The sequence below is a fragment of the Callospermophilus lateralis genome, chromosome 7, assembly GCF_048772815.1.
Source record: "Callospermophilus lateralis isolate mCalLat2 chromosome 7, mCalLat2.hap1, whole genome shotgun sequence".
Lineage (NCBI taxonomy): Eukaryota > Metazoa > Chordata > Mammalia > Rodentia > Sciuridae > Callospermophilus > Callospermophilus lateralis.
Window position 1 is genome coordinate 13267116 of NC_135311.1, and position 15841 is coordinate 13282956.

The following is a 15841-nucleotide window of genomic DNA, read 5'->3' on the forward strand; positions in this document are numbered from 1 at the left end:
CTTTTTTTTGAAGGGCAGTAAATAAGTAGACACATCTTTATTTGCAAGGGAAAGGACACAGTTTGGGTCTGTTCTGAGGTTGTGAGCCATTAACCCCATGGAAACAAAACTCACAAATCATACACTGTCCCTTGCCCTTAAGCAATTTCCACCTCTAATTGGGAGAAAGTTCCAAGCTACAGCTAAGCATTCTGACCAAAACATTTAATTAACAAAAAAAATATTACAATAGCAGAGAAAATAATAATAATAACAATAAAGAGATCAGAAGTGGGAGTCAGGGTAGAAAAAAATGCAGAGGTCTTGTTCCCTAGGAGACCAACACTCCAGCTGAGCTGGTCTTGGCCCCAGCCCCTTCTGAGTTCTCCTTGGCTGCTGGTTTCTCATCTTCCCCCATGAGACGAATGTTGTGCTTTTCCCGGAATTCATTCAGTTCTTTTCCTTTTGCCTGAAGCTGCTGTGTCAGTGTCTCGATGATTTTCTGTATCTACAGGGCAAGCAACAAGAAGTACATCAGAATTTTAGGTCTCCCTTTGTCATATCTGGAATGAACTATAGTTAAGGGAAGTGAAAGACACTTCTAACCTCATCTTTAACCGAGTGTTAATAGTGGAAGCCAGACATTAAAGTGACCCCTTCTCAAACACAGTGGTTTACAGACTTTAATATACATAAGAATCACCTGAGCTGCTTATTTTTAAAATGTCACAGCATCCCCAAGGCTCTGATTCAGAGGGTCCTGAAAGTTCCATTTTAAACTAGTTGTTCAGATGATTTTGATAAAAGTGTCCATGGAGAAACAATCCTCTAATCCCCCATCCAATTCAACCACATGAAAGAGCCCACGGAAAGGGCAATTGAAGCCAGCAACTCTTCTTGTCTAAGGATTTAGACTTAGAATAAAAGGCCTAGCCTAATAAGTAAGCTATTTGTACCATCTTCAATGATTTTCTATGCAGACTTTCTGCCACCATATTCCCTAAATCCCTAGGCTCCCTTCTTGTTTACCCTTTTGTTGCCCAACCTACTACGTACATAAGGACTCCTGCTCACCTGTTCCTTGTTATTCTCCAAAGCAGGCAGCACCTCTTTGACAGTCCGCTCCACCAGGACGCCTCCAACCATGCGGTAGCACTTACGGGTTTCATCTACCTCTTTCAGTGTATCAATCACTAGGCTGGGAAGAGGACAAGGCAGGACCTCAGAATTCAGACTCACACTACTGCAACCCTCCCTCAAAAGATGGCCCATTCAATTTTCTATGATTTGCTTCTCCCTGATTTTTTCACCTGTGCTCATTCAACTCCATCTCCAGCTCAGCTGCTTTGGATGCCAGACCTCTCTGTTCCTGCCGAAGGCGGTTGAAGCCAGCAATTACCTAATGTGTGTGAGAAAGAGATGAAAGGGGAGACAGTAGAAATGGTAGATAGTAAAAACAGCACATAGGGTGACAGGTTTTACACAGGTGTTATAGTGGATACCTATCTTGGAAAAGGAGTAGGACAAAAGTTTGCAATCTCCTTTAATCTGTCTGGAATTCCATTCCATTACACACTTTCTGAGAGCTGACCATGTGTGAGGTATTTGCTAGGGAACAGATTTGTACTTTGGCTTCTTGTATTTTTTAGTTTGGTGCAGAAGACATTTATAACATAGTACTGGGGGCTGGGGATGTAGCTCAGTGGTAGAGCACTTGCCTGGGTGACAGAAATAGGGATGGAGAGGTACTGGAGTACTTTCTGGAAGTCTAGACTTACTTGCAGGTAAAGAAGGCTATCAGAAAGGGCTTTTTTTTCTCTTTTTTTGGTACTGGGGAATGAACTCAGGGGCACTTATTAACCACTAAACCACATCCCCAGCCCCCCACCCTTTTTAAATTTATTTATTAGGTGTTTTTTTTTTTTGGTGGACACAACATCTTTATTTTTTATTTTTATGTGGTGCTGAGGATCGAACCCAGCGCCCCGCACATGCCAGGCAAGCATGCTACCATATCCCCAGTCCCCAGCTCCCCCAGCCCCTTTTTGGTATTTTATTTAGAGACAGGGTTTCACTGAGTTGCTTAGAACCTCGCCAAATTGCCGAGGCTGGTTTCAGAACTCACAACCCTCCTTTCTCAGCCTCCTGAGCCAGGATTACAGGCATGCAACGCCATGCCTGTCTGGAAAGGGCCTTTTAATGAGTAGCTCAGGAACTGGGAACAGTAGCACATACCTGTAATTCCAGCAGCTCAGGAGGCTGAGGCATGAGAACTGCATGTTTGAAGCCAGCCTCAGCAATTTAATGAGACTTTAAGCACCCTAGTGAGACCCTATCTCCAAAAAAAAAAAAAAAGGAGTGGGGGGGCTGGGGATGTGGCTCAGTGGTTAAGCACTCAGTGGTTTAATCCCTGGTACAAAAAAAAGTGTGTGTGTGTGGGTAGCTTGGGGATGGGGGTATGCCTCAGTGGTAGAAGGCATACTTACCAAGGTGTAAGTCCTACTTGGGTACACACAATAGTCCATCCATTGATGTATTTAATAACATATATCCAAAAAGTGGGCCATTTGATGTTAGGAGAACATCCAGAATCTGACAAGTCATGGTATCTTCTTAGAGTAAATTTTTCTGTCTCTTTCTTTAAGGAATAGTTTTAAGGAATTCCTCCTCCTTAATTTGGTGGGGTTCTTGTGAGACAATAATCACAGGATTCTTGCCCCTTGCCACACACTGTAGAGATATCTGAATTCTGGGCAGAGACAAGTACAAAAGGTAACTGAAGCTAAGGGGCCTAAAGGCTCTAGAGAGATGACCCTCTGATCCTATTCCTGGGTTCCCCAACGCTGCCCACAATCTTGAACTTTGGTCAGTATTTAGCCTTTCCTTTTATTGTGTTCAATTCTGTGAGCTACCCTCCATTCTTCAAAAACATTCCTTTAAAACACAAACACAGAATTAGGCCAGAATTCATTTTTGTAGCCTATAAAACTGATACAGGCTTCCTGAGAATGTCTCAACTGAAACTCAAGGAAAGAGAAACTGAGACAATGAGACATGGAGATAGCAAAAAAGAAAACAAACAAACAAAAAAAACCAAGAATTAACATATGTAAATGCCCAGGGAAGTGATTTCTACCTGTTCCTAGTTCCCCCAGAAACTTAACAGAGAAAAAGAAAACTGTTAAAATTAGACTGGGTACTAAGACCAACACCACCATCGCTTCCAGTACAGGGGTCTATGACTGTGTCTGGAATGAAATACCAGACGCAAAGTAAGAGATGCAATATGGAAAGAAAATGGGAGGAAAAAAGAAGAAGAAAAACATGTGGCTCAGATACAGGTTTCAAGTTCTGTCTCTGCCAATCACCACCACCACCACCACCACCTAGTACTGGGAATTAAACCCAGGGGTGCTCTACCCCAACCCTTTTTATTTTGAGGTAGGGTCTTGGTAAGTTGCTCAGGAGGCCTGGAACTTTAAATACTCCTGCCCCAGCCTCTCAAATTGCTGGGATTACAAGCATGCACCACCATGCCTAGTTTTTCCTCTGTAAAGCATTGGTAAACATTTAATTCTATGATTCCCAGTGTTGGCTATGTTAGAACCATCTGGAGAGCATTTTAAAAACATGGAACACTGGAGTATCAGAACAACCAGTGAGGGTAAAGCCCAAGCCTTAGTATTCTTAGTATTTCCCAAATATTTAATTGGCAACTAGGAATAAGAACCACACTGGATTAACCTCTATGAGCCTCTGTGTTCTTACCTGGAAAATGGTTGTTGAACCATGTAAACTAATAGGTGTGAAAAACAGTTTTTGTAAGCAATACATTAACTACTATTATGGCTTTCTCACCAAATCCAGAGTGAATGGATGCCCTTAAACCCATCTATTCAAATCACTGCCAAATCTCTTATATCCATTAAAATCTCCAGTGTCATTGCCATATTTGCCTTTTTTTTTCCCCCTTTACAGCACTAGGGACTGAACTCAGAGTGGCTAGCACTGACCTATATCCTCACCCTTTTTATTTTTTGAGACAAAAGTCTCACTAAATTGCTAAGGCTGGCCTTGAACTTGTTGTAATCTTTCTGCCTCAGCCTGTGGAGTTGCTGGGATTACAGCAGTGTGCCACCACAACTGGCAAACCTTGCCTCTTTACTGGGGTTCCTTATCTCTAACTCTGTATTGTGGTAATTTACATGTACACAATTTTCTACAGGACATGGATTTCTTGTTTTTTTAAGGGCTATATAACATTTACATCCAATTGATGTATTTTTAAAGTATATTTTTAGTTGTCAATGGATCTTTATTTTTTAATTTGTTTATATATGGTGCTGAGAATCCAACCCAGTGGCTCACACATGCTAGGCAAGCACTCTACCACTGAGTCACAACCCCAGCCCCAATTGATGTATTGTTCTTTTTTAAAAATATTACCTTATTTCCTCTTTTTTTTAAAAAATATTTTTTAGTTGTCAATAGACCTTTATTTTATTTATTTATATGGGGTGCTGAAAATCAAACCCAGTGCCTCACACATGCCAGGCAAGTACTCTACCACTGAGCCACAACCCCAGACCCTCGATTGATGTATTTTTCAAAACTGCTTTTGAATTCCTGTGTTGACACATTTAGATTGTTTCCGTTTTTCCTATAATAAATAACACTAGGGTTAAATATCTTTGAACCAACACTACAAAAGTTTTACAGTCATTTTGCTTGAATCACATTCTTAAAAGTGAAATTAATGAGTCAAAAAATTGTTAACATTTTTACAGCTTTAATTTTTAGAAAGGGATTTTTTTTTTTTAATTTTTAGTTGTAAATGGACACGATATCTTATTTGATTTACTTATTTTTATGTGGTGCTAAGGATCGAACCCAGGGCCTCACACATGCTAGGCAAGTGCTCTACCACTGAGCCACAACCCCAGTCCTGAAAGGGATCTTTTAACTCCAGAAACCTTGGAATCATCCTCGACTCACTATGCACATCCAATTCACCTGTAAATTACATCTATCTGCTAACTACCTCAAACCCATCCTCTTCTACGACACCTGTACTACTACTATAGCCTCTTGAGTTCTACCCTGTCTCCAGATTTGCTCCCTTCAACACATTCTCACGCTGTGGCAAAACTGACCTAAAATATAAATCTAACTACATTCCTCCTTTGCCTAAAACCTTCAACAGTTTCTGGAGCTAAAGGGATAAAATCTAAACTCCTCAACATGGTGAACAAGCCCCATGAGGACCTGCTTATTACCTCTCCCCATCAGTCCTTCCCTCCTTTAACTAAGCACTGTTACTGTCTTAAAGCAGCAGTTTCCCTAATCATTTCCCTTCAGGCATTCATTTAGACTCTTCACCATACCTGTTGTAATTTTCTGAACCTCTCCTTCCTTATTTCTCTGCCTAAGTCTAATTTTCTCTTCAGGTTTCAACTCAAAATCTCTTAGAAAGCATTTCTGGTCATCCTCATTCCTATGAGAACTTCTTCTATATGCACATATATAAATATATATACATTCCTTCCTTAAATTTTTGATAAGAAATCTTCTCTATTTATATTGTTATTTTCCACCATTCCATTGTTTGTTATCTTCTTTGACATTTTCAAATATACAAATGAAACATTTTTAAATACCATCTTTTCTATAGTGCTATAGTTTGGACAGAAAAGGAACACCAATCATGTACCAGATACTATCCTAGACTTTTTCATCTCATTTAATTCTAAAAACCAAAACAGGGTTGGAAGTGCAGCTCAGTGGCAAAGCACTTGCCTAGCAAACATTAGGCCATGGGTTTGATTCCTAGCATTGTCCCCTCTCCAAATGATTGTTAAGGCATGTGCTTTCAATTTATAAGTCAAGAGACCAAGGCTGATGGGATATGGAAAAGTGGTTAAAACAACACAGTGAACTATAGAACCGGGACTTTTACGTAGGTTTGTCTAAGAATCCATTTTTAATTAATATATCATTCCTGGATTGCCATATATTAATCTCTTACAAAATTACTTCCATTTGATTTATGTCCCTTTTTGTTTTTTTTTCTCTGTTTTTACTTAATACCATATACTTTTTCGTTGTTGTCATTTTGCAACACTGAAGCAGTGTCTTGCTAAGTTGCCAAGGCTGGCCTCAAACTTGTGATACTCCTGCCTCAGCCTTCCAAGTAGTTGGAATTACAGGCATGTGCCAAAACACCCAGCTAATACCATACAGTTTTGATAAATTCAGTAAAAAACCTACAAAATCTATCTTTTCCCCAAAGTGTCCTTAAGTAGTCTTCTTTTTAAAATATTTTTAGTTGTAGATGGACACAATACCTTTATTTAATTTTTTTATGTGGTGCTAGGGATAAACCCAGTGCCTCCCCTATGCTAGGCAAGCGCTCTACCACTGAGCCACAACCTCAGCCCCCAGGTTGTCTTTCTTACATGACATTTTCTCTTAATGAGTTCAATGGAAGAACAGGATAAAGAAAATTATGACTGAATATATCTGGAAAAGCATTTCCCAGGATTTTGTTCCACTGCCTTTTTTTTCAGTGTAATGCCCCCCTTTTATGACAAATGTATCAACTCTCTGTGGAAGAAAACTTTTTAGACCTTACTATGTCAATTAATGGTACTCATACCTTCCTTCCTTCTCTTCATTTAAAAAAAAAAAAAAGAAAGAAAGAAAAAATTTCAGGGGTGGAGGTTGGATTCTGGAGATTTAACCCAGTGGCACTTTACCAATATGCTACATCCCCAGTCCTTTTTCTTTTTTATTTTGATAGGGTCTCAATAAGTTTCTGAGGCTGGCCTTGAACTTGTGATACTCCTGTTTAGCCTCCAGAGTTGCTAGGATTACTAGAATTACAGGTGTGAGCCATTGCTCCTGACTTCAGTTAGTATTCTTTTTCCATTTTTTCCCCCTTTAACAGTACTGGGGATTGAACACAGAGGCTCCCACAAATTAAGCAAGTACTCAACCTGAGCTACAGAAGGAGTTTGTAGATCAGACAGAAAAGCCTCCAAAGTCTAACCACGAGCAGATTACTTCTTTTCTAAATTTGTTGCTTCACAAATAAAATAGAGATTACATCGGTCTCACAGAATGTTGTGAGAATTAAAATAATTATATCAAGGACTTGATATCCAGCATATAACAAATTGTCAACAAATAGCCACTATTATTACTACCATCTCCATTTAAATGTAGCACAATATCTTAAATTCAGGTTGTTCAAAGCTGAACTGATAATCTTTTGCCCCATTTTAAACTATTTCTCTTCTTGTCTCCCCCTTTTCTACTAATGACACCATCCTGTTTTCATCTTTCATCACACCCTGATGCCAGTATTATGGTTTTGATCTGAAATGTTCCTCCAAAGTTCATTGAACATACTGTATAATCCTAAAATCCCTTTCAAAAAATTAAAGCTGTAAAAATGTTAACAATTTTTTGACTCATTAATTTCACTTTGGAGAATGTGATTCAAGCAAAATGACTGTAAATTGATTAAACCAGTACCTGTGTGCCCCAAAGCAGCAGGGTTCAGAGGTGGGGCCTCAGGAGGTGATTAGATCATGAGGGCTCTGAACTTATCAATGGATTACTGATGAATTCACAGCTAAATGAGCTCTTGGGAGGAAGTGGGAACTTTAGGAGGTAGGGTATAACTGGAGGCAGCAGGTCACTTGGGGGTATGCCCTTGAAGGGTGTATTTTGTCCCTGGTGTGTATGTTTCTCTCTCTGCTTCCCACACACTCCCTGCCATGATGTTCTGCCTTACCACATGTCCAAAACCACAGAGCCAAATGATCATGGACTAAAACCTCAGATCTATAAGCTTAAATAAATCTTTCTTCTTTTTAAATTATTTATCTCAGGTATTTTTGCCTCACCAACAGAAAGCCAAGTAACAGTCATAAACTGCCAAACTTATTACACTTACCTTAGCAATTTCACTTAGGCTCTTTGACATCACCCTAGTTTAGACTTCTATTCCAGTCTGAACTACTCCAATAGTCTTCTAAAGGATCTCCTTATTTTTGGACTCTCCAAATCCATTCTACACACCACTGATAATTCAATCTTCCTAACACTTGGATGACATAGAAAAATATTCAAGATGAATCATTAAGCCTAAAACAGATTAGAAAACAGTACATACTGCATAATCCTAATTTTATAAATAAAACATGTAAATATGTAAAAAACATATGCCCTCCTGTTATGTTTAAATATGTTTTTACCCTCCAAAACTCATGCTGAACTTTGCCATTGTAGCAGTGTTGGGAGGTGAGAGTTTTAAGAAGTGATTGGGAAGTCAAATGAGACTAATGCCTTTCTTGCAAGAACAAGTTAATCTTTTTCATCTTTTATAATAACCTGACAGCAGGTTATTGTGGGAGACCAACCTTACACATGACTGAGTCATACTCCCCAGCTGGGTGCTGAGGCACTCAGTCGCAGAAATGTGGCAGAGCTCTCCCCATCCTTCTTGGGTCTGAGGGTGGTGTCTTGTGCATGGGTGAGTCTTGCTACAGCCCCATGGGTGAAGCTATGCTCACCTGTTCCTTTGTAATATAATTCCTTGCCCAGTTTAGGATAGAATCTTCCATGGAAGTGCCTCGTGTGTGTCCCCTTCTCTTACTGTGCCTTTGGGTGTGGCCTACCCAGGTGCCAGTCAACCAGCTGACAGTGGACATCATGAAGATAGACTCAGCCCCCGAAACCTGACCCCTTGCCTCATTTGAATAGCTTCTCCTCAATAAAAGGGGTCAGCGCATGCTCTTGCTCTCTTTCTGTGGACCCTTAAGGTCAGAGGAGCAGTCACAGTGAACCCAAAGAAAAAGGTATTTATGTCTCTTGTGTGGTTATTTCGTGCAGCCCAGTTAGCCCAGTTCTACTGGAGTGACCCCTGAGCCTTTTACTCACGAGAACAGAAACCTGGCAGGTTATTATAAAATCAGGCTGCCCTCATGCTTTCTCTTTTCATGCTTCCCTTTCCTGTCACCATCCACCCTGTTATGACACCCTTGCCAAATGCCTCTACTATGGGTTTGGATAAATCCAAACTTAAGCTAAAATAAATCTCTTTCTTTTATAAATTACTCAGTATCAAGTATTCTGTTATAGCAACAGAAAACATAGTGAGACCAAAATGGCACAGAGACAGGGGGTGCTGTAATAATACCTAAAAATGTTGAAGTGGCTTTGAAACTAGGGAATAGCTGGTGGTGCTGGGGATTGAACCAGTGCCTGTGTACATTAGGCAAGCACTCTACCAAGTGGGCTATATCCCCAGACCCCAAAGCTAGAAGTTTTAAAGTGAATGTTATATGAAAAAAGCCTGGATATCAAACACCAGAGTATTAAGGGCAATTCTGGTGGGGTTAAGAAGACAAGATGCATAGAGAAACCTGGATTACTTAGAGAGTACTTAAGTAATTGTGTCCAGAATACCGGTAGAAATATAGACAGCAAAGTCCATTCTGATACAGTCCCAGATCAGAAATGAAGAATATCCTACTAGGAACTGGAATAATGGCCAACCTTATTATAAAGTAGCCCTAGGACTTGCTGGAAAGTAAAACTTACTCATGATGAACTAGGATTCCTGAATAAATAGCTAAGTAGCAAAACATTCAGACTGTTACATAGCTACTTTTTTTTTTAATTTGTAGTTGGACACAATACCTTTATTTTATTTATTTTTATATAGTCCTGAGGAACCCAGTGCCTCACATGTGCTAGGCAAGAGCTCTACCACTCAGCCATAACCCCAGCCCCTACATAGCTACTTTTAACTGCATGCAGAGGTGTGAGAGGAAAGCAATAATCTACAGGCAGAATTATAATTAAAGGGGAAGCAGAGTGTAAAAATTTAGAAAACTCAGCCTGGCTATGCACAGAGTGAAAAAAAAAACACATGCAGGGGCTGGGGTTATGGCTCAGCAGTACGGCTTGCCTAACATGTGCGAGGTCCTGGGTTCAATCCTCAGCACCACATAAAAATAAGTAAATAAAAATAAAGGTATTGTGCCCAACTTAAAAAAATATTTAAAAAAAAACAAACAACAAAAAAAAAAAAAAAAAAAAAAAAAACACACATGCAAAAGTGTGGCCACTCAACCAGGTATGGTGGCAAACACCTGTAATCCCTGCACTCAGAAGGTGGAGGCAGGAGGATGATGAGTTCAAAGCCAGCCTCAAAAATTTAGTGAGGCACTAAGCAACTCAGTGACACCCTGTCTCTAATAAAATACAAAATAGGGCTAGGAATGTGGCTCAGTGGCTGAGTGCCTCTGAGTTCAATCCCAGGTACCCCCTCCCCCATAAAAGTGTGGCCATTCAATCAGTTGCTAAAGAAATTAGCACACCTAGAAGACAGCCAGATGGTGTTCATCAGACAATGGCAATAAGGCTCTGAAGGCATTTCAGAGCTCTCCCCTGACAGGCTCAGAATGTTAGGGTCCTGAAGGAGAAAGTTTGAGATCACTGCCCTGTACTACTACCTCAGGCCTCTGCTCTCCACATCCCAGCATGTTTCAACCCTGGCTCAAGAAGCTTCAGGTGGGCTGGGGATGTGGCTCAAGCCGTAGCGCGCTCGCCTGGCATGCGTGCGGCCCGGGTTCGATCCTCAGCACCACATACAAACAAAGATGTTGTATCCGCCGATAACTAAAAAATAAATATTAAAATTCTCTCTCTCTCTCTCTCTCTCACTCTCTCTAAAAAAAAAAAAAAAAAAAAAAAAAAAAAAGAAGCTTCAGGTGCAGTTTGTACTGCATCTCCAGAGGGCAGATGCGGTAAGCCTTGGCAGCAAACATGTTATAGTAACTCTGTATGTATGTAGAATGAAAGAGCTGTGGAAGCATGGGCTTCTTCCACCTAATTGCAAAGGGCGCAGTGGACAGTCAGGGGCGCCTCAACAGAAACTCGCTTCAAGGGCAGAGTTGCCAGAGAAAAACTTCTTGGGCAATGCTTAGTGAAGTTGTTGAAGCAGCCACGACCCCCGAAAAGTCAATGTGCAGAGTCCGCCTGGGAAAACTGCAGACACCAATGAGTAACTCCAACCCAAGAAAGCTGAACCATAGACAAGTAAGTCATGGAGGCAAAGCTTCCTGACACTTTCTACCCTTGCCCTCTACCTCCCCAGCATTTAAAGAAGTTGAAAAAATATTATGGAATCTTAAAGACTTAATGTCTGCCCTCTTGGATTTCTGATTTGCTTGAGGCCTGCTACCCCTTCCTTCTGACCTATTTCTCCCTTTTGGAATGGGAACATCTACCCTATACCTGTCTTACCATTGTATTTTGGAAGTAAACAGCTTGTTTTCATCTCATAGGTTCTCAAATGAGATTCTGAACCTTTGAGTTGGTGATGGAACAAGTTAAGACCATTGGAATAGAAAAACTGCATTTTAATTTTTATTGAAGGTACTAGGGAGTGAATCCAAAACTGTTTGACCACTGAGCTATATCCCCAGTCTTTTTTAATTTTTAGTTTGAGATCTTGCTAAGTTGCTAAAGCTGGTCTCCAATGGTGATCCTCCTGCCTCAACCTCCAGAGCTGCTGGAATTATAGGTGTGTTTTAAAGAAAGTTCACACACACATATATAAGTTCAGGAGGCTGAGGCAGGAAGATCAGAAGTCAGAGTCTAGTCTTTGCACATTAGTGAGACATTGTCTCAATATAAAATATAAAAAGGGATAAGGGTTTAGCTAATAGTAAAGCTGCCACAGGTTCAATCCCCCAATACATCCCCCAACCAAAAACACACACAAAAGCAGTCATGAATTTCAGGAAGCCAGGGGTAGAATGCTATGTTTTGTTTTATACAACTGGGGAATTTCCAAACACACACACAAAAGCAGTCATGATGGGGCTGGGGATGTGGCTCAAGCGGTAGCGCACTCGGCTGGCATGCGTGCAGCCCGGGTTCGATCCTCAGCACCACATACAAAGATGGTGTGTCTGCCGAAAACTAAAAAAATTAAATAAAAAATTTAAATAAAAGATTACAGATCAGGGCTGAGAATATACCTTAGTCAGTAGAGTCCTTTTAAAAAAAAAAAAAAGCAGTCATGAATTTCAGGGAGCCAAGGGTGAAATGCTATAGTTTGAATATGGCTTGTCCCCTCTGAAACTCATGTGAATGCAGAGGCACTCAACCTCTGAGCCACAATCCCAGCCCTGTTTTGTTTTATTTAGAGACGGGGTCTCACCGAACTGCTCGAACCTGTGATCCTTCTGTGACAGAGTTTTTAAAAGGTAACCAGTGGGGCATGGTAGCGCACACCTGTAATCCCAGTGACTTGAGAGGCTGAGACACATTCAAGGCCAGACTCAACAACTTGGCAAGGTCCTAAGCAACTCACCAATACCCTATCTCAAATAAGAAGTAAAAAGGGCTGGGAATGTGGATCAGTGGTAAAGTGCCCCTAGGAAGCGTAAATTAAAAAATAAAAGGTATCTAGATCATCATGCCTTTCTTGTAGGAATGGATTATGACAACTGGTTGTAAAATAGTAAAGACTACCCTTCGTTCTATCTCCTTTCTGCAAGTGCTCACTTGCCCTTTAACCTTCTGTCATAATACACATACCAGATGCACTGCTATAGTCAGGAAATTCCCAGCCTCCAAAACCTTAAACCAAAACAAATCTCTTTTCTTTATAAATTACCCAGTCTCTGGTATTGTTGTAACGATAAAAAATGGACCGAGACACGCCCCTTTTAGTCCATACATATATACAAAAGCACAAAGGAAGTGGGCAAACCTCTCAAAGCATATACTCCAAAATGGTAAGATAGTTACTTCTGGATAATAGGATTATGGGTAATTTGTTTCTTAGTATGTACCTTTTCCTGTGTTTTCTACAATAAAAATGTTTTGTTTTATACAACTGGGGAAAATTGATATTACAATGTAAATCCTTCTGTGATTCCCTCATTGTTTACATTAAAAATGCCTCAAATTTGTTACCATGCAGAAATGACCTCTATGGCCTCATTTAACTTGCTTTAAAAGCATCTTCATAACATACTAAGTGACCTAGCTAGACTAATCAGTCACTAAATTTCATATCAGTGTGTGCTTTCTTCAGTTCTCCTCTTCCTACTACATTCTCTATTTCAGCTAGACTAATCAGTCACTAAATTTCATATCAGTGTGTGCTTTCTTCAGTTCTCCTCTTCCTACTACATTCTCTATTTCATCATCACCTGTTCAAATCCATCAATCCAGCTGGGTGGTGGCATTAATAAATAAGAGAAGACAAAACAAGTGAAGTGCCTTGCATAATGTATTACTTTACTCCACCTTCTTTGTATGGGATATATGTCTCAAATTTGCAGCACTGATAAAAAAAATATATAAACATTTTCACTCAGTGTTCTCTCCAGAACACAAAGGCTAGAGAAATATCCTCAGAACTCCATTATCACTTTTCGTCAATCTCCTTTGAAAAGTTTTTCCACCATCCCTTAAATAACAATTCAATCTTGTTCCACTTTTTTTTTCACAGAGAATGATGGTTTTCAATTATAACTGTTACAGTTTAGATATTAAATGTCCCTCAAAAGCTCATGTGAGACAATGCAAAAAGCTTCTAAAGGTGAAATGAATGGGTTATGAGAGCTTTAACCCAATTAGTGAATTAATTCCCTCATAGTGATTAACTGAGTTGTAACTGAAGGTAGGCAGAGTGTATATGGAAGAGGTGGATCCCTAGGGGAGTCAGTACCTTTGGGGTATATATATTTTGTATCTGGCAAATGGCACTTTCTGCTTTCTGGTAATGTGTTGACCCACTTCCCTTCACACGCTCTTTGGCAATGATGTTCAGTATCACCTTGAGCCCTAAGGAATGCAGACAGCTGTTTATAGACTGAGACCTTTGAAACCATGAGCCCCCAAATAAACTTTCCCTCCTTTAAAATTGTTCTTGTCCTTTCTTTTTAGTCACAACAGCAAAAAAGCTGACTAAAACAACCACCATATAAACTCAATCCCTCATCATAACTACAACTTTCTGTTAGTCAAAATTTAAACATCCAACTGTCTACTTGAATGATGAAGCACACCTGTAATCCCAAAGACTGTGGAGGCTGAGGCAGGAGGATTAGAAGTTCGAGACCAGTCTCAGCAACTCAGAGGTCCTAGGCAAGTTAGCAAAACCCTGTCTCAAAAAATAAAAAGCTGGCTGGGGTTGTGGCTCAGTGGTAGAGTGCTCACCTAGTGGTGGTGAGGCACTGGGTTCAATCTTCAGCACCACATAAAAATGAAATAAAGATATTGTTCGTCTACCTACAACTAGAAAATAAATATTAAAAATAAATAAATAAATAAGCAAGCTGGGGAAGTAGCTCAGTGAACCCCTGAGTTCAATCCCCAGTACAAAACAAAACAAACAAAAATAAATAAATAAAATAAAATACAAACTAGGGCTGGGGATGTGGCTCAGTGGTCGAGTGCTGCTGAGTTCAATTCTTGGTACACCTTCCCAACACCCCACTCCCAGCCTAAAAAAAAGACCTAAAACAAATGTGATTTTCTCCCCAAACCTGCTCATTTTCCTCTGGTATCATTTCCCACCAAAGACAGAAATTTAAGAAACATCCTATATTTCCTCTTTTATCCCTTTTTCTCCATATTCAAGTCTTGCAGCACCTGCATTCCAAACATGCCTAGGAAATGGTAGGCCCTCAAAAAGCACTAGGTTCCTCCTCACACAAATCCCACAGCACTTTATACTTCTCTTGGAATACTTATCTTCCACCTCGTATTCACATTTTGCACGTCTTATTTACTCCACCAGAATACAGTCTTTGGTAAAGGCATTTTTAAAAATCTTTATGGAAATATATTTGCCTTTATTAATTGTTCAACAAAAAGCTAATAAATGAACCTTTAATTAAAATGTCATTTAGCTGTTTTCATTTTTAAAAATATTTTATAGTAGATGAACACAATACCTTATTATTTTTTATTTTTATGTGGCCCTAAGGATCAAACCCAGTGCCTCACACCAGTTAGACAAGCGCTCCACCAACTAAGCCACAACCCCAGCTCTGTTTTCATTTTTATTGTGTAGATTTCTTCCCACTCCGATTAAACACTAGCCCCACTATTGGCAAACCACCAGCCACAAAGGACTTTCTGATTAATTTACCAGACATTCCTACGTTACGAACTATGAAAAAATTCAGCAGATTAAAAAAAAGATTTCTGGCGTCTAAAGAAAGTCAATTTAGTACCTGACTCCCAAACCAAAACAGTATAGAATACTAGACTGTTCGAGTATGTTAGTCACGTGGCTCTGCGGATTGCCGGCGGTTGTCAACGTGGGTCAACGTGGTTTCAGTATCATGTAAAAGACTACACCATTAGTCCGTTGATTAATTCATTAGGAGCTACCAAGTCCAACTATATCCTATTTAGGGTGCTGGGGAGAGGCATGAAAAACGACAATCTATCTACCCCTAAACCTGGCATCCTCCCAGATCCTGTATCCCGGTGCTTTCTCCTCTCCCAGACTCATCCAGCACCCCCAGGGGGAGTGGCTCTCACCTACCCACCCGCCTACTCTCTCCCCAGAGATTTGGGTAGCTTCTCCGAGGACTCTCCCCTCCCTGGGTGGTCAAGCAAATGTGGGACTAGCATAAAGGCTAGCACATGCCACAGACCCCCCTCTCGCTCATCGGCTCCAGACTCGGCCAGGCACCCTCTTTTGCGCTCTCGGCTCCTCACCTGCTCGGCCGACACCGCCCCCTTCCCCGCGCCGCTCCCGCTGCTCTTGCCGGCGCGACCGCTACTCTCCGCCATCTTCGTAGCCTACTGGGTT

At 40.5% G+C, this 15841-nt stretch overlaps 1 protein-coding gene across 1 annotated transcript; it reads right to left on the reverse strand.

Moving 5' to 3' along the window:
- Positions 1–22: 22 nt before the first annotated feature.
- Positions 23–15839, reverse strand: Pfdn2 (prefoldin subunit 2). The gene is made up of 4 exons (XM_076862697.1): positions 15748–15839; positions 1290–1378; positions 1054–1177; positions 23–487 (listed from the first exon to the last, which is right to left on the reverse strand). Exons 1-4 carry the CDS (start codon positions 15820–15822, stop codon positions 311–313), a joined length of 465 nt encoding a protein of 154 aa, XP_076718812.1. The 5' UTR covers positions 15823–15839; the 3' UTR covers positions 23–310.
- Between the last annotated feature and the right edge of the window lie 2 nt (positions 15840–15841).